Source organism: Ostrea edulis, chromosome 4 (assembly GCF_947568905.1).
Source record: "Ostrea edulis chromosome 4, xbOstEdul1.1, whole genome shotgun sequence".
Lineage (NCBI taxonomy): Eukaryota > Metazoa > Mollusca > Bivalvia > Ostreida > Ostreidae > Ostrea > Ostrea edulis.
In genome coordinates, this window is record NC_079167.1 from 29,082,601 (window position 1) to 29,101,315 (window position 18,715).

The 18,715-nt window shown below is 36.8% G+C and overlaps 2 protein-coding genes and 1 long non-coding RNA gene across 6 annotated transcripts; 1 reads left to right on the top strand and 2 right to left on the bottom strand.

The window, feature by feature from the left end:
* Positions 1 to 357: 357 nt before the first annotated feature.
* Positions 358 to 11,490, bottom strand: LOC125668064 (uncharacterized). Of its 4 annotated transcripts, none has more exons than XM_048901820.2 (10): positions 11,351 to 11,490; positions 9,506 to 9,653; positions 7,900 to 7,914; positions 7,592 to 7,801; positions 5,689 to 5,814; positions 4,949 to 5,122; positions 4,772 to 4,795; positions 3,427 to 3,558; positions 2,401 to 2,571; positions 358 to 1,005 (listed from the first exon to the last, which is right to left on the bottom strand). In XM_048901820.2, exons 2-10 carry the CDS (start codon positions 9,545 to 9,547, stop codon positions 871 to 873), a joined length of 1,029 nt encoding a protein of 342 aa, XP_048757777.2. In that variant the 5' UTR covers positions 9,548 to 9,653; positions 11,351 to 11,490; the 3' UTR covers positions 358 to 870. The 4 variants fall into 4 exon arrangements, 3 of the variants coding, with proteins under 3 accessions (XP_048757777.2, XP_048757778.2, XP_048757779.2); XR_007367438.2 differs by having other exon boundaries at positions 876 to 1,005; positions 1,669 to 2,571; XM_048901821.2 differs by lacking the exon at positions 9,506 to 9,653.
* Positions 11,491 to 12,118: 628 nt separating this feature from the next.
* Positions 12,119 to 12,702, top strand: LOC125668067 (uncharacterized). The gene is made up of 2 exons (XR_007367439.2): positions 12,119 to 12,256; positions 12,351 to 12,702. It is a non-coding gene; the product is annotated as an uncharacterized LOC125668067 (long non-coding RNA).
* A 467-nt stretch (positions 12,703 to 13,169) lies between these two features.
* Positions 13,170 to 18,374, bottom strand: LOC125668066 (vesicle-associated membrane protein 8). The gene is made up of 3 exons (XM_048901826.2): positions 18,173 to 18,374; positions 17,132 to 17,347; positions 13,170 to 13,707 (listed from the first exon to the last, which is right to left on the bottom strand). The coding sequence occupies exons 2-3, from the start codon at positions 17,273 to 17,275 to the stop codon at positions 13,555 to 13,557; spliced, it is 297 nt and encodes a 98-aa protein (XP_048757783.1). The 5' UTR covers positions 17,276 to 17,347; positions 18,173 to 18,374; the 3' UTR covers positions 13,170 to 13,554.
* Between the last annotated feature and the right edge of the window lie 341 nt (positions 18,375 to 18,715).

Consider the following 18,715-nt stretch of genomic DNA (forward strand, 5'->3'; position numbering starts at 1 on the left):
AACTATGTTCACTATTCCGCGAAATTAAAACCATAGTGAATAATATTGTGTAATAGTATTTCAATACTTTTGTACTTGGAATTTTAAAAGTAGACTTCCCTACCAAGTGAAATTAAAACCATCGCAATTGTGCCCTTGTAAAAAACAAATTGTGAAATTTTAACACCGCGAAATTAAAGCAACTTACCGTATATGAAAGAGAAATCAAAATATAACCAGAAAACCTCGAACATACGCACATACAGACATCGCTGTACTATAATGTTCTGTAAGTACTGTCTAAAGACTGATGTATAAAAAGCATGTACTACCGGCTTCCTTGAGCCTGGATTATTGCAAAATAAAACATAACGAGAGTACCCGTCATTTATCACTTTATTAGAAATAACGAAAAAAAGTCAGCAGAGCATGAAACTGGGAAATAAACTACTAACAAAAAATAAAATAAACAAAAAAAAAAGTAACAAAGCAAAAATACTGTATTATCATTAATTCAGTAAGACATGATACTAGACATAAAAAGGGTGTGACAAAATGGCCAACACATGGACAAAATATGCGGAAAGGGGACCATCAAATACTGCCAGCAAACTAATGAGGTACATGTATGTGTATAAACGAACAGTATACATGTTACACGAATCCCTGATGCATGACAATATGATTAACTTCACAATCAATGTTTCTGCTATTCTAAGACATGGGACCAAACACTTGCTGTGTACTGAATGTGCATCCGCACTGTAATTCAGCCCAATAATTTATTGTTTGAAAGATATGATTTATCGACGAAATAAAATGAGAATACACAAAGCTTAGTGTCACTACACCCATTTATAATCAAGTTTATATAATCGTAAGACATCATATTCATAAGATGAATATCATTACCAATACAATCACTATAGCGATAAGGAAGAAACAAATCAAAATTAGAACTAAAGTGGATATTTTCTGCTTGGTGTCGTTTTGTTTCAAGTTCCCCTCCATCACGAAAGAACGCGACTGAAACGATAAAGATACATACTGTCATAAAAATAGCATACAAACATATGCACATTTTGACCAAAATATTTCACTATTGAATAACATGTGTAAAGGTTAAGGTGTATGTGTAAAGGTTAAGGTGACCAAACATCAGAAATGACGATTTATACGTAGTTATGCACTTTGCATATCAATTTATTCATACCTTGCTATCCACTTTATTTATACTTTGCTATATTATCCACTCTAGATACAAATTATCCACTTTACCTATGATTTGTATGTCTACATGTATACCTTGTGAATTTCTTTCTTTATATTTTATTATCCACTTAATTCCCACCTAGTTTCTACTATATTTATACATTGTTATTCAGTTATCTACTTTTTATACCTTGTTATCCAGATTACACGAACCCCTTTCCCTCTTTATTCATGCCTTCTTAATCCCTTCATATGTATTCTGGAGTCTTTATTTTGCTATATGCATTTTTGTATGATAATTGTAAAATCGTGACAAGCTGCTAACAATGGTCTCGATTCAAAATCAGCATTTCGCAAATTCATTCTTCATTATAAAAATTAAATTTGCAACCCGTCATTAGGTCGAGTGTTGTGTTTCATACCAATTTTTAAACCGTTCTTTACATATTGATTTCGACTACGGATAACTCCGTTTACCTGATCAAGATATAGGGCTCACGGCGCGTGTGACCGTTCAGCTGGTGATTCGTAATTCTTCTAGGCACCTGGTCTCTCTCCTGGTGTTTCCAGAGGTCCGTGGTTCCCTTACTATCAAATCTGTATTATTTGTGGCATATTATGAGATTGGTTGGTGTTCGTTGTCTTCTCATTTTAGGAATCGCACAATTGCACATTAGATGCAATCGATGTTCAGTAAAGTATAGCTTTACCTCACCATTCATTTATGAATACTTTGATATCCACTTTATTAACAAATTGTTATGCAATCTATTTATATACCACATCAATCTTTTTATATATACTCTGTTATCTACTCTATTCATACCTTTTTATCCACTTTATTTATACCCTGTCATCCACTTTATTTCTACCTTTTATCCATTTTATTTCTACCTTTTATCCACTTCATTCTTTTTTTAACCTTTTTATCCACATTATTTATACCTTGTTATGCACTGTATTTGTACTTTATTATGCACTGTATTTGTGCCTTTTATCCACTTTATTTATCTCTCGTGAACTTCCTTCTTTATATCTCGTTATCACCTTCTTTACTGTCACCTTATTCGCTGTACCTATTCCTTATCATCCACTTTACGTATCTATATATTTTATTCTTTCTTTGTTATCCACCCTATTTATACCTTGTCAACTTCATTTAAAAAAAAAAAAAAAAAATTCATCCATTTATATCCACTTTATCCATACCTTATTTCTCCCTGTAGAGCCGAGCAGTGGCGTTTTTTTCTCTTGTGTTGTTATTTCTGTACTGACCTGAACCCTAGCCACATTACGTTGGTAAGAACCGGAACAACAGCTTGACTTCATTGACGGTCCATCTGTAGAATCAGACGGGGAGGACGAGTCTGGTGAGGAGTTCTGATAGGTAGAGAATCAATATTTTATGACTATCAGTTGGGTAAGATGAGGATCTAATTTATTCAATAAAATATACATCATAGCAGGTAATGCTTTGCTCTCCCACTTTACTGTAGACATTAAGCTATTATTCATCTTAAGGTATTCAATGTATAATGACCATATTTCATATCTAATAAATGGATGGTGGAATTTTTGTAATCATGGTATCATTTTGAAGGGTTCATCAAATAAAAATAATCCACCAAAGGAATTTTCAAAATTTTGTTTACTGCTTGATTTATTTCATCTAGAATTTAACTTGAAGTATATGGGAAAACATGTTTTATTACAATATTTTAAAAAGAAATTATATTTTCATACAAATCTCTTGGTAGAAAGTTACAAACACTTTCTCTTAGTGAAAATATGAAATAAAATTAATCATTGACCATACACATTATTAGAAAATTAGATTTTTCTTATTTTTACAAAGGGCAGACAACTCTTCCAAAAAATCTTAAGTGCAAAAAGGTCAGCTTCTAGTCATTTACCATTCATGTGAATTTCATCTGCTTCACTTTCATCATTATTTAACAATAAAAATTTATGTTGATCTAAATCCTTCAAAATTGTTCATTATCCTTTCATTATACATGGAATACCTTAAAACGTTAAATTTACGAAATAGGCCCCACTTGAAATAAGATTTTTATAAGTTTGGTTGATAATGGAGAATCTTGACTTACACAGATAATACATTGTTTTATATATACATGTACAGGTACTTGTAATAACACTTGTAATCATTTGGTATATACACATGTACATGTAACTATCGCCAATGTTAAAATCATATACGTGCATAACTGCTACCTTGAATGGCTTGTAAAAATCGACATCGTCTTTCGTAGGACTATTCACTGGATTGAATTTATCAATGAGAGTTTCAATATCTTTCTTATTTTTTTCAGCTAGATAAATTCCAGCTCTGTTCTTCCGGGATCGCTGAAGAGAAATACATTAAGAACTTTAAGAAAAACCTCATTTAAAAATATAACACATTGTAATCGTGCTATACATTCATCATATGCGATCAAAGTTTTCCCAATAGAAATGTCATAACTTTAATTACCAACTCGAGAAGGTTGTTTACATGTATTTGATCTGCTATCATAGCGTAGAATGACACTATAGCAGACTCCAACTCATAATTAACAGGCACTTAAAGAGCAACTGAAGAAGAAGATGATGATGAATGACAAGCAAGAGACCCACAAAGGACGATCAAGAAGGTTTGGACATCAACATATTAGAATTAAAACTATACTAGTAATTGTTTTAGAATACATGTACATAGACGAATTTCAATTCGAAACAGAAAAGAAGGTGTTGTGGTCGGCCGAAGGAATTCGAAGTTCATAACGTCACGAAAGCGTCACTATGTGTTAACATCTTCCTCATTGTTACCGATTCTAATGTCGCAATATCCACGAATGAATACTGAAACACATATAAGTCATTTTCTGAACTCTCTTCGGGTATTTTCAATTCTTTGTGATCTACGATCCAGAGAAAATCAATGTAACGCGGTACTACATCATATTGTACATCATAGGTTTGAGTCCAAGGGCGACATTTTTGCCGTTAGTCGTCGAGTACGTAGTCCGTGAATTATCACAAGGTCCTATCACCAACAACCTTTCAACGTCATCTATAAATGAGTAACCAGCTTTTATATTTATTTATCGTGCATTCTCAAACACAGTTAACGTCTTCCGCGACCTTTTTCTGGGATTAATTAGTATACGATTTTTACTTGAAAGCCCTTTTTGTACATTGAATTCGTCACACCAACATGAAACTCTGTAGAACAGACATAATGACAGAGAATCTTCAAAACGTATGGAACAATTATAGAACGCCACACATGACTGAATTTGAATGAAATATGGAAAAAAATATTTGCGTATTTAAACAAATTTTGTCTCCACATGGTAAAACGTCGTATCTGATATGGGTTGAATTGATTGTTGATATTCTATTGACGTTCCCTCGATAAAACAAATTCAATTTCCGTGTTTTTTTAGCGCATGACTTAAAAGTTAATGGACATTCTTGTAAAATTATAAATACATGTAGATAGCTTAACATCATTTTATGACGTATGCCACAAGGCTTAGACCTTCTTGCTCATCAATAGTAGATTTCTAACACTCACCAAAGACTCCGGTGTTTTAATGATCTGTAAAAGAATTTTATGTTCATAAAATGAGAGGCGGAAATTTAAACTTGTCAGTTTTAGTGCTGATAGAAATTATCAATTTTGTCAGGGAAATAATTCAAAAAATTGAATACATAGGATGTTATTCCAAATTAAGTATACATGTACACTGACTTGCTTATCTACGGCTTCTTCAAATTCATAGCCAGTGTCTCTGAAGTCTCTCTTCATTTTATTTTCGTATTCTTTTCTTTCCTCATCAGGGTTTGACATTTTCCGCAAAGTTATTCTTTCCATCCCATCCTTTGCTATCTCCGGAGTAGTTTCAGTTTCTGGTCTGGACACCGACTATAAACACAATAGTACAAGAATTATTCTCCATGAAAAACCATTTACTATAGTTGTAATACATCGTGTAAAACGTCGATGAGATGGAGGCTTTCAGGTAGCAGGTACATGTAATTCGTTTAATAGTTTAGTTTGGTTTCCTGTTAAAAATAATTTTATCTCTCTGCTGTACTAATATCATTAACGCTGTTTAATAAATAATGAAATAGAAATATTTACAATTTTTAGTACAAAGGGAATGCAAATTGTGAACTTGTCACGAAAGGATATTGCAAAGTTCTCTAACTTTTTCTTAAGCCCGAGAAAAAAGTTATGTTTTTCTATCTATCTATATGTCTGTCTACCTACCTACTTACCCACCCACCCTCTATCTACCTATAATAAATGTATAAAAAAGCCGCTTGAATATACATGTTCTCGACTAGATCTTTAATTCTTCAGGAGAATGCAATATGATTAAGTCATTATACTTCCGAAGAATAAAAGAAACCAGTTGAGTACATGTATACCAAATCGGCTTTATAATATTTTTATTATATTACTACTTGTGTAGATTTCTTGTGTACCTTTCCTGCATCCCCGAGAGCATGCCTTTCACGCCGTTGTTTCTGCTGTACTTCTCGACTGATTTGTTCATGTTCTTCGTCCGGGAGGAAAAGCGCCCGTCTACTACCCCTCGTATGTTTTAATCTCTTGTTGAAAAAAGTTATTATGTACCCCGTAAATAAACATCTCGATGTAAACTAAAACCGTGTACATGTTTGTTTGTTTTACATCCTGTCGAGAATTTTTCACTCATATTGATAAAAACATTAAAATGCAGAGGAAGAATAATGGTTTGCCTATTATGCTTATTGCCATCATTTTAAAAACCTTATCAGATAGCATTAGAAATCATTAGCTATTTTGTAATAAAATAGAGCAAAGAGCATGCTGAAAGGAAAGTATGGCTCTTTTGATTCTGCTGAATTCGATGATGTATAATCATATAGCCGTATTCTGCTGAAAATGATCGATTTAAAAAATAAATGTGGTTTGATAGTATGACGGGGATTCTGTTGTGCAAATTATCCCAATATTTTCAATGTATTTCATCCCTTGATACAAAGAAATCGAACTTTCATTCCTTATATGAATAGTTTTCAAATAAAAATAATAGTATACACATTTATGCCACGTTGAAAGAACACAATTTTTTTTAATCGAGAAAGGGTGTATCTACTTTGTTTACATCCCTTTGGAGAATTTATTACTCATGTGGAGACGTCACCGGCGGTAGTGAGGGGGCCAGCATGTTTTAACTATAGATACACGTCAATCGTAACTACTCGTCTATTTCCGTAACCGCAAATGAACCGGTTACGGAAAAGGACGAACGCGTGATCCGATTGGATACACGTATGGGTATGACATTCACGATCGCAGCAGTGAGATATCGCTGTCGTGCCAATACCCTACCATGACGCGAGACCTTCGTCTTTAACGAAAGAACTCAATCGGATCACGCGCTCGTCCTTTTCCGTAACCGGCAAGAAGATTCAGACGTGGATCGGCGAAAGAATTGCTTCGCCGGAATCGCGCCTGTAGATGAGGTTAAAAGGTTAGAACCGAATCCCTGTATAATGTGTTATTTATATTCACATACGAGGTTCATTTGCGGTTACGGAAATAGGCGAGTAGTTACGATTGGAAAGACCTTTCACTGACTTCTAATGCAGGGAACAGTTATTACGTAGCTTTGACGTCTAAGGTTTGACGCGGCGCCGAAATCGAGAATCGACCCCCCACCCCACACACGTCTGCAAAACGAATTCCCACACCACTAAGCTGCCGCGACTGGTTGTTTATCAGGTAAAATGTTAAGATATGAAAAATTGAAAATATAAATATTAATTTAGAATGAGAGCCAGTATGGCGTAGCGTCATACACACCAGGATGGTGAGCATTCATGGCGTATTATATCCGTACAACTCTACATGGTCATCCTTTTGAATGAAATCGGTGGTGATCTAACAAGATTGGAGACAGTATATGAATTTCGAAGAATACAGAATAACTTGATATGTCAAACGCCGTCACGATTTCCATGATGTTTTATTCATATCGCATCAATTATTTGTGTATGATTGTATGAAACGATTCAAAGTGATGTAACATGTTTATTTTCTTCGAAATAGAAAACTACACAATAAAAATGGAAAAAAGAATAATACAAATATATTGCAACGTTTGACATTGGTATGAGGTATATTTGCTGTTTAAAATAAGACGAAAATGTTTCAAACAAAAAGAAGCACGCTGATGGATTTTGGAAAATATCGGTTTTCTATTAAATATTTGGTAATAGAATTGGTGTGTTTGAATATATTTGATAATGAAATAAAGCTATATCATATATGTTGCAATGAAATGAAATGTAAATTTCATATATTGTCATACATATAATATTATAGAAAAATATTGAGTACAATCATATCGAGGGAGACAACTCCGCTGTCTTCTTGTTTCAGCCGCCTGTTTTGTTTCTCCACAGTCCTTCCTTCTTCTAAATTTCCCTCGACATCTCGCTGAGGTGTGGATAGAGGTCTTTTACGCCTCTGTCTTTTCTCTACTATCCGATTAATATTTTCATGCTCTGTGTCACTAACATAAACAGCACCTCTATTTCTCTTCGCAATCTATTTCAAAGAGGATACAAATATCAATTTAATTTGACCCCCTTTAACCCCATTCATACAATTTAAAAATAGGGAATTTAAAGTTTCGGAAAACTTACCAGTTGCTTTCTACTCTGAAAAATAAATAGGGTTTATTAGTGAGGATTTTAAATTCATTTTCTGTTAAATCACAGAACGAAGGCACGAAAAATGGGGATATAGATCTGTGTCTTCATGCATTGTATCATTTAATTTTTGTTTCTTTCATTATCCTTTTGCTTACATGTTTTTATGTTTGAAAAACAAGTTTTCAATTTGAGACACATGTCCTTAAAAACTTTTTATTAAAAGATAGAGTCAAATGTCAAGTCATTCTGCCTTACTGAAAATGACAACACCCTTGCTTATTATTGCATAAGATCATACGAGTTTGAGATCATTAATTTTAAAAGTCATTTGAGGTGTAGTTTATTATTTTTAAGAGTTTATACCATCCATAATTACATTAAAAATTTACTTCTTCAGATCTTCTTAGATAGGGGATATAAATGATTATACAATAGTCGAAACAAACAATCTGCGGACAACAGCATTCAGGAAGTGTAAATCTCCCCTGGAATAGTAAAGAGAGGCAACCCTAATTGGAAATATAGCAAATTAAATATCTCCACACAATTTTCATTCACAGATCGTTCTTAAAATTTAGTAATTTTCGCGAGTCATCGAGCTTATCGTTTGTAAAATCTTGATTTTAAAGTCTTATGATACCTTGTCCACAGATATACATACACATAAGATCGAAAGCATATTGGCCACTTTGTACCATTGCCAAGTGTGTTGAATAGTATGTTATGAAATAAATTTCACCATGCTCTGAGTGTCTTCCACCTCTTAATTTCTGTTTTGAAATTTCTAATCACATATATTCCTTTGTCTACTATTACACCTGAAACATGATGTCAGATGTATAATGACGTGGCATTACATACAACTTAGAAATTAATAAGTTGTAAATCTTTGTGCAGACGTTTGTGAATACATCTAACTGTACTATGATATATGTTTTCAATCATGCATTGCTAATTGCACATGCGTGTAAATACGTATCTGCATGACATGTATGAAGGTACCACATATTCTATAGAGATGCTTATTCATTCCATTCATTAGCGCATATTCAAATGAATATCTGTATATTATAAAACGACAAGAAAACTTATACTCCATCATCTTTCTATATAAAAACAAGGGCAATTGAAGCAAATATCACATCTTCTTTGAAATATACATGTGATAAACAATGCTAAGTAAATAAACACCCCATAACAACAATGACCAGTGAACAGGTGCACCATGCTACTTCTATATCAAGTAAAACAGATATTATATAATAACAACAAGTAAAAGAAATACCCATTCATAACAACGACAAATAAACATGTACTCCATCAACGATATTTGAACGGAATAAGATATGCCCTGTTTTATTTCTACAAGTAAAACAGATTTCTCATCCTATATCTATATAATACCAACGACATGTGAACACAAATGCACCAACTTTTTTGGTATTTGATAATAAGCACAGGTAATCAGGGAACACATTTTAATAGAATAACAACGATGATCAAAACAGCTACTCATTGGTATTTCTATAGAATGATATTTACAAGTAAAACAGCCGTCATATTTCTAAATGACAAGGAGGACAAGCAAAACACAAACCCCATTTTTGTTGATATTAATTTTTTTCCACAATATCCACATAGTCTTATGTAATTAGGTCTTCCATCAGTCTGTTGGAATACCCATGGGCACGAATTATTCTTCTTTCTTTTTTTTTCTAGCTGAAATGTCTTTGTATCTGTATAAGCTAGAATTTATTCAAAACCTTCTAAATGATATGAAAAAAGCGCTTGTTGTGGTATTCAACTCAATAATTAAATACAGCGATGACGTCTCATCAATTAACAATACTCACTTTCATGTATATGTCGATTCGATTTAGCAGTGAACTCAAAATAGAAGATACCACAGTCTTCCATATGCGATTCATATTTGGATATTTTATTTTATTGAATACATATGTTAAGGGCAAAATTAAAACCTGACAACTACTTTATGGCAAACTGAATGACTTCAGCTCATAAATTGTCAACTTCCTACATTTATGTAGCAATATTCCATAATCATTTGAGTATGGTGTATGTCTCTCAATTGATTCGATACGCGAAAGAATGCTCTACTGACAAATAAGGTGATGTTACAGAGGTTTCAATCGCCTCGTTTAAAGACAGCATTTCGCAAATTCTATGGTCGTTATAAAATACAACCTGACATTATGTGGAATGTTGTCTTACGTGTTAATTACCAATAGTCAGGTCGTTCTTTACAAACTGATTTTGACTGTTCAGATTACATAACCGAGATATAGGGCTCACGGTGGGTGTGACCGGTCAACAGGGGATACTTTCTCTTCGTGGGAACCTGATCCCACCCTGGTGTGTTCACGGGTCCGTGTTTGCCCTATTCTGGATTTTGTATTCTTTATGGGATTGATCACTGTACGTTATCTTCACCTTTTCTATATAATGTATGTAACAAGTAGGAAGATGCCCCATATTTCTCTCTAATACATGTAACAACGAGTTACAACAAATAAAACAGGTACCCCATTTTATTGCTATCAAAACATGGAATGATCAATCTCATCAATCCCAAAAAAGAATATAGGACTCTAAGGACTGAGAGTAGGACAAGAAAGGACCCCTGAAAATACGAAAGATGGAATTAGATACTTGGGAGATATAACTATCCCTTACTAACAGGTCATACACGCTGTGAGCGCTCCATCTTGATCAAGTAATCGGAGTAATCCGTAGTCAAAACCATATTTGATAATATTGAGAATAAAAACAGATATATCATCTTAATTCTAGACAAAAACAATAACAAAGTAAAATGAATACCTTGTCTTATTTCTATATAACAACAATGACAAGTAAAGAAATGCCCACTCTTATTTAAGTAATAATGACAAATAAAACAGATACCCCGTTTTATTTCAGTAGAATAACACTGACAAAAGATATATTGACTTATTTCTATATGACATCTCTGACAAGTAAACAGATCTATTGACTTGTTTCTGTATGATATCTCTGACAAGTTATATATCAGATATATTGACTTATTTCTATATGACATCTCTGACAAGTTAACAGATATATTGACTTATTTCTATATTATGATACCTCTGACAAGTAAACAGATGCGCCATTTCATTTCTGCTGGTGAATAATAAAAAGACAATCGTTCCTTCAAGTCCATGGATGATGAAATTATTCAATGATTCATATTCAAGTCCATGCATGATGAGATTATTCAATTATTCATATTCAAATTCAATCAAAAATAAAAGAAAACGATTCCCGTGTGGTTCAGAAAGCATATTATGTAAATGAATATTTAATACTTCATAATTATAAACTACATATATTTGCTGTTTAATAAATAAGAATCGGGCATTCTAATAAATAGAAGTATTTATAACTTAAAACCCAAACTTACCATGTTTGCTCCTCATGTCATCGTTAAAACGTTATATTTTCAGTTTTCTTCTTTGTTAAAACATGTAAACCCATATTTCACGGTGACACAATGGCGGTAAATGAACTTGATCTGCTTCCTCGGTTCAAACATCCTGTTTGTCTTCCTTCTTGCATGTTATGTCGATATAGCGTTATGAAATAATTTGAAGGTATATGCGTGCTGATATAGAGTGTAATGATGGAATATTTACTATCTCGTGATTAAGGAGACATTTGATATTTTAAGGAAGAACCACTATTATCTGTGTTTATATTTAGTAATCATATCATCCTTGAATGTTACATTGTCATATGAATTTACATAATACGTATATGACATGATTTATAGAACAATATTTACATTTTCAGTGGGTTTTTTTTTTGGTGTTTTTTTTTTACGTTGACGTCTTTTTTCAAAACAAATTATAATGATAGCCATTTCCTCAATGTGCTGCAGTTGTGACCAATGCGCGTACAAAGGTTGATAACTTTCAGTTTTGAAAGTACATGTACTCGTACAGCGTAATAAATGCATGCATTTCCCGCTATTTTCTTCAGAAATATATACCCTATATTTACAGCCTGCTTTCATTTCTATCAGTGTGTGTAAACTACATCCGTGGTGTGATTTGGTCGCGATCAGCGATGGAGAAACTGGCGTCGGTCTAGCTTACTAAGTTGAAAACGCAATTGTTGATCACAGATTTCGACAGAAATTCAAAGGATCTGAGAGAATTGATGGTGGGTATGATGGGTCAAGTTAACGTTAAGTTCTTAGTCAGGTTTTTGGAAAGAAACAATGGTATGTTCATCGTTAGGACTCGCGGTTGTAGGGGCAATGCAGGAGACGATTCAAGACAGTAGGACAGATTTAGACCAAGTGCAGGTAGGTTGCGTCTTTTACTTACCTTCAGTGTGTGTAAAATAAACTAAAAACGAACTGACGGAGTTTTTGTTCACTTGAGAGATTTCTGTTGTAGGATTTTAATGAAGACTCGCACCGGTACCCTGACATGAACATGTAATTTTTTCGAGCCTCGAAACCAGCCTCGCTTATAATCATGCCGAGTCATAGCCGTGATGGAAGTTGCCAGGAAACAACAGGTTAACTTATCATCATGAAGTAAATACATACATGTAGGCTTATAACTCTACCTACATGTTTTCGCTTCCAATATCATAGAACTTTATTTTATAAATTCGCCATGCAGAAGTTGCAGACGGATTTAAAACTGTATAAAATGAAACAACAGAACGATATATGTTTAATGTTTCTCTTTTATAAATTGATGAAATTCTTGTTTGTTTACAAAATAAACTGTATAAATATTCTGCTGCGTTTATTTCTGTTATGATCTCATTGCAGTGGCGGATCCAGGGTTTACGAAAGGGTGTGTGTGAAAGTCAAGTATTAGCCAAAATGCTTAACCATTTTGGGTGCCAATCTGGAATTTTACTCACACTATTTCTATTATTTAAATTTGTGGAGAAAGAGAGGGGGGGGGGTGTCTAAATCCCCCACTGCATTGCATAAGCCAGAAGCCAGGTGAAAATACAGAAACTGACTTTTGAAGCGGTTATTGTATTCATACACAAGAACAAACTGATCACATGACCAAATTCATGTCACACGAAATTGAACATCAATTTCATTAGTACTGTCATATAAGGAAGTGCATTGGCAAATGTAAATATATAACATTATCTATCAGTTGCACTCAGTGATACAGTGTAAAGGATGCATAGGGATTTTCCAAAAGGAAAAGTTTGTTACTAAGTAAAAAACCTGAACGAATTAATATGGATGGTGTAGAAACCTTTTATTCGGTATAATCCATAGATTATAGACTTATGCAAAAAGCATATACATGTACATGTAGATTTCGCACTTCGTGCTCAGTCAATATGCTTTTTTCCGAGATCGATATAGTATGTATATATATATATAATTAAAACATAATTCGTTGGCATGATATTGTTAATTAAGAGTACAAACGGTAAAAAAAACAACAAAGTAATCCGTCATAATATTACAAAATTAATGTCGTATACTGTATGTTAAAGAAATTTTTCGATTATTGCCGATTCCGAACTTGCTACTTTGCATTGTTTTAAAATCATCTTGGTGTCTATCTGGGTAATTCTTGGTCAAACACGACGCTCACTCTTACAAATTTCCTTAAATTAACTAGAAAACACACCATTGGTTCCCAAAGCAATTAACACTATAGCAGTGACTAATACTGTAACAACCACTACCAAGATTATCATCGTTTTACGATTTCGCCACTGTTGTTTCCTCTTTATGTTTGTGGTAGTCTTCTGAAACATGTTTGCCTGCAAATAAATGCATCAAATGCATAATTATAGTTGCAGCAATTAATCTCTTTACCCTTTTCAATGCATCTTTCCCCTACTACATGTATTTGCCTATCTCCCTTTCACCTACCTGCCCTCCCTATCATCTCTCTGCCCCTCCCTATCATCTCTCTATCTCTCCCTATCACCTCTCTGTCCCTCCCTATCATCTCTCTGTCCCTCCCTATCACCTCTCTGTCCCTCCCTATCATCTCTCTGTCCCTCCCTATCACCTCTCTGTCCCTCCCTATCATGTCTCTGTCCCTCCCTATCACCTCTCTGTCTCTCCCTATCATCTATCTGTCCCTCCCTATCTCCTCTCCGACCCTCCCTATCACCCCTCTGTCCCTCCCTATCACCTCTATGTTCCTCCCTATCAACCTCTGTCCCTCTCTATCATCTATCTGTCCCTCCCTATCACCTCTCTATCCCTCCCTATCACCTCTCTATCCCTCCCTATCACCTTTATGTCCCTCCCTATTACCTCTATGTCCCTCCCTATCACCTCTCTGTCCTTCCCTATCACCTTTCTGTCTCTCCTTATCACCTCTCTGTCCCTCCCTATCACCTCTTTGTCCCCCTCCCTATCATCTAGCTGTCCCATCCCTATCATCTTTATGTCCCTCCCTATCAACCTCTGTCCCTCCCTATCACCTCTATGTCCCTCCCTATCATCCTCTGTCCCTCCCTATCACCTATCTGTCCCTCCCTATCATCTAGCTGTCCCATCCCTATCATCTTTATGTCCCTCCCTATCAACCTCTGTCCCTCCCTATCACCTCTATGTCCCTCCCTATCATCCTCTGTCCCTCCCTATCACCTATCTGTCCCTCCCTATCATCTATCTGTCCCTCCCTATCACTTCTATGTCCCTCCTTATCAACCTCTATCCCTCCCTATCACCCCTCTGTCCCTCCCTATCACCTTTATGCCCCTCCCTATCACCTCTCTGTCCTTCCCTATCACCTCTCTGTCACTCCCTATCACCTCTCTGTCCCTCCCTATCATCTATATGTCCCTCCCTATCACCTCTCTGTCCTTTCCTATCACCTCTCTGTCCCTCCATTTCACCTCTCTGTCCTTCCCTATCACCTCTCTGTCCCTCCCTATCATCTATCTGTCCCTCCCTATCACTTCTATGTCCCTCCTTATCAACCTCTATCCCTCCCTATCACCCCTCTGTCCTTCCCCATCACCTTTATGCCCCTCCCTATCACCTCTCTGTCCTTCCCTATCACCTCTCTGTCACTCCCTATCACCTCTCTGTCCCTCCCTATCATCTATATGTCCCTCCCTATCACCTCTCTGTCCTTTCCTATCACCTCTCTGTCCCTCCATTTCACCTCTATGTCCTTCCCTATCACCTCTCTTTCCCTCACTATCACCTCTCTGTCTCTCCCTATCACCTCTCTGTCCTTCCTTATCATCTATCTTTCCCTCCCTATCACCTCACTGTCCCTCCCTATCACCCCTCTGTCCCTCCCTATCACCTCTCATTCCCTCACTATCACCTCTCTGTCTTTCCCTATCACCTCTCTGTCCTTCCTTATCATCTATCGTTCCCTCCCTATCACCTCACTGTCCCTCCCTATCACCTCTCTGTCCCTCCCTATCACCTCTCTGTCCCTCCCCATTACCTATCTGCCTCTATCTATCATCTCTCTGTCCCTCCCTATTATCCTCTGTCCCTCCCTACCATCCTCTGTCCCTCCCTATCACCACTCTGTCCCTCACTATCATCCTCTCTGTCCCTCCCTATCACCTCTCTGTCCCTCCCCATTACCTATCTGCCTCTATCTATCATCTCTCTGTCCCTCCCTATTATCCTCTGTCCCTCCCTACCATCCTCTGTCCCTCCCTATCACTCTCTGTCCCTCCCTATCATCTATCTGTCTCTCCCTATCACCCCTCTGTCCCTCCCTATCATGCTCTGTCCCTCCCTGACATCCTCTGTCCCTCCCTATCATCTCTCTGTCCCTCCCTGTCACCTCGCTGTCCCTCCCTATCACCTCTCTGTCCCTCCCTATCACCTCTCTGTCCCTCCCCATTACCTATCTGCCTCTACCTATCATCTCTCTGTCCCTCCCTATTATCCTCTGTCCCTCCCTACCATCCTCTGTCCCTCCCTATCACTCTCTGTCCCTCCCTATCATCTATCTGTCTCTCCCTATCACCCCTCTGTCCCTCCCTATCATCCTCTGTCCCTCCCTGACATCCTCTGTCCCTCCCTATCATCTCTCTGTCCCTCCCTGTCACCTCGCTGTCCCTCCCTATCATATATCTGTCCCTCCCTATCACCTCTCTGTTCCTCCCTATCACCTCTCTGTCCCTCCTTATCATCCTCTGTCCCTCCTTATCACCTCTCTGTCCATCCATATCATATATCTGTCCATCCCTATCACCTCTTTATCTCTCCCTATCATCCTCTGTCCCTCCCTATCACCCTCTGTCCCTTTCTATCACCTCTCTGGCCCTCTCTATCACCTCTCTGTCCCTCCCTATCACCTCTCTGCCTCTACCTATCATCTCTCTGTCCCTGCTATTATTCTCTGTCCCTCCCTATCATCCTTTGTCCCTCCCTATTACCTCTCTGTCCCTCACTATCATCCTATGTCCCTCCCTATCACCTCTCTGTCCCTCCCTATCACCTCTCTGTCCCTTCCTATCACCTCTCTGTCCCTCCCTATCACCTCTCTGTCCCTCCCTATCACCTCTCTATCTCTCCCTATCACCCCTCTGTCCCTCACTATCACCTCTCTGTCCCTCACTATCACCTCTCTGTCCCTCCCTATCACCTTTCTGTCCCTCCCTATCATCTCTCTGTCCCTCCCTATCACCTCTCTGTCCCTCCCTATCATCTCTCTGTCCCTCCCTATCACCTCTCTGTCGCTCCCTATCACCTCTCTGTCCCTCCCTATCACCTCTCTGTCCCTCCCTATCACCTCTCTGTCCCTCCCTATCATCATCTGTCCCTCCCTATCACCTCTCTGTCCCTCCCTATCACCTCTCTGTCCCTCCCTATCATCTCTCTGTCGCTCCCTATCACCCCTCTGTCCCTCACTATCACCTCTCTGTCCCTCCCTATCACCTTTCTGTCTCTCCCTATCACCTCTCTGTCCCTCCCTATCACCTCTCTGTCCCTCACTATCATCTCTCTGTCCCTCACTATCACCTTTCTGTCTCTCCGTATAACATTTCTATTTTGCTATCACCTCCTTCTCCCTCATCACCTCCATGTTCATAAAGATTTCTTTCTTTCAGGAAGCACAGCGAAACAATCTCTTGAACCAATGAACCACAGCCACAAGCAGGAAAATTAACCAACTACGGTTATTATATAGATAGACGATGCATGCGTGTAGTATACTAATATAACTGTCGGATAATGAAGACGACCACTTACATTTTGTTCCAGGTCTTCTGCTCTGGTTTGTAGAGTTTCTAGTTTGTCCCCTCTGTCTATGACTTTACCTATGTTGTCCTTCATGACACCTTTCAAGTCATCGACTTGTTCATTTAAGTCCTGTATTGTGGGATTATCAACCATTGTTCCCTTTTTTATTTGCAGAATCAATCGTTTAGCAACTCTTCACAATCTGCAGTAGGTGTCGGCGTCCATCTGAAATCAGTTTTAGATTTACAGTGAAGTAGACATGGTGATCACTCAGGCGTGGAGTCAGAAGTCCGTCCTGAGATGGAGAGAATATGTTTGTCAGTACATGTACGTAATGGCCGCCTCTACTAACGAGTACTTACTCATGTACTACAACTGACTCTGTAGTACTCTACTCAAATGCTAGGTTTGCCAGGAGATTTCATAAAATGTAAAATTAGAGGTAATTTCTTCTTCATTTTTCAGAATTAAAAGATAACTGACGTTTGTTACTAGTCCTACGTCAGCCGATGTAACATTGCATCGACTAAAATCCCTACGCTACCACTTGAACGATATAATGTTCGAAATTTCATTCATCTACGACGAGTGATGCACAATGTATTATCAAAATATGATAATCTTTTTTAAGATTGGTCTAACATAAAACGATATGCAGTGTAGTATTGTTAGGAACAGAAATCTGGTCCCAGATGGTGTCGTTTGATATATTATCAATATACAAGGATTACAAAAGATGTTTCGGAAGTAACCTACCTTGTGAAATTATATCATCTTCACCTCCTTGTTCCCAAACTTCCTTCTTACACTTATATCATAACTGTTTGCTTGAACACACTTGTAAACAACTGTAATTGCATGTATAACATGGCGAATATGTAAACCAAAATTTCATCTCGACTATGCATGTTTTTTTTTTTAAATGAAAACCACGTTTGAAAACAGGAAGTTCAATATCACATTGTACACACGAGAATAAAGCCTTGAACAGCATAATCTTTTGATGATGTGCAAAATGTATGACAAATAAAAAAAAAAAGTATTATTTACCTGCACAGGAAAGCAAATCCCCTGCAGATTGAATCCAAATTAACACACAAGACACCCAACACGGTCGAGGTCGCAAGTTGCAAGTTAACGATAGACAACAATACAATCTTGACAGTTTAACTTGATAAAAAAAAATTGCACCGATATACTCTAGAAATTAAATTCCACTTATCAGAAGTAGACTTTCCCGTTCTGCATAGTCTAGAATGGAAATTTCCGGAACGAAGATTTACATATGCAATTACTTTAGTTCAATGGGGGTATCGTGTATTTTCTCCTTCATTTTTAGAACGTGGAAGATATATCTTTAACACTGGTACTTAGAAGGAAATCGTACGTCATCTGATACCGTTTTTACTCAATTCTCTCAATGTTATTACATCATGTTGAGCTCATATCGTTCAAAACTAATTTCTTTAAATAAACTGGTTAAGTTTCTTCCCGACACTTGGAAATACATGTATATACATGTACATTTGAAATGAACAATTTTTTTCTGTAACATACATCCGACAACAGAAATACGATCTCTTTTTCCGGACA

Coding starts and splice junctions, on each gene's coding strand:
- LOC125668064 (XM_048901820.2), bottom strand. CDS start 9,547: ATGTGGATATTGTGGAAAAAAATTAATATCAACAAAAATGGG. Junction 5,123..5,688: donor CTCTCGGGGATGCAGGAAAG/GTACACAAGAAA, acceptor TTGTGTTTATAG/TCGGTGTCCAGACCAGAAAC. Junction 3,559..4,771: donor TTAAAACACCGGAGTCTTTG/GTGAGTGTTAGA, acceptor ATTTCTCTTCAG/CGATCCCGGAAGAACAGAGC.
- LOC125668066 (XM_048901826.2), bottom strand. CDS start 17,275: ATGGTTGATAATCCCACAATACAGGACTTAAATGAACAAGTCGATGAC. Junction 13,708..17,131: donor CAGAAGACCTGGAACAAAAT/GTAAGTGGTCGT, acceptor ATTTATTTGCAG/GCAAACATGTTTCAGAAGAC.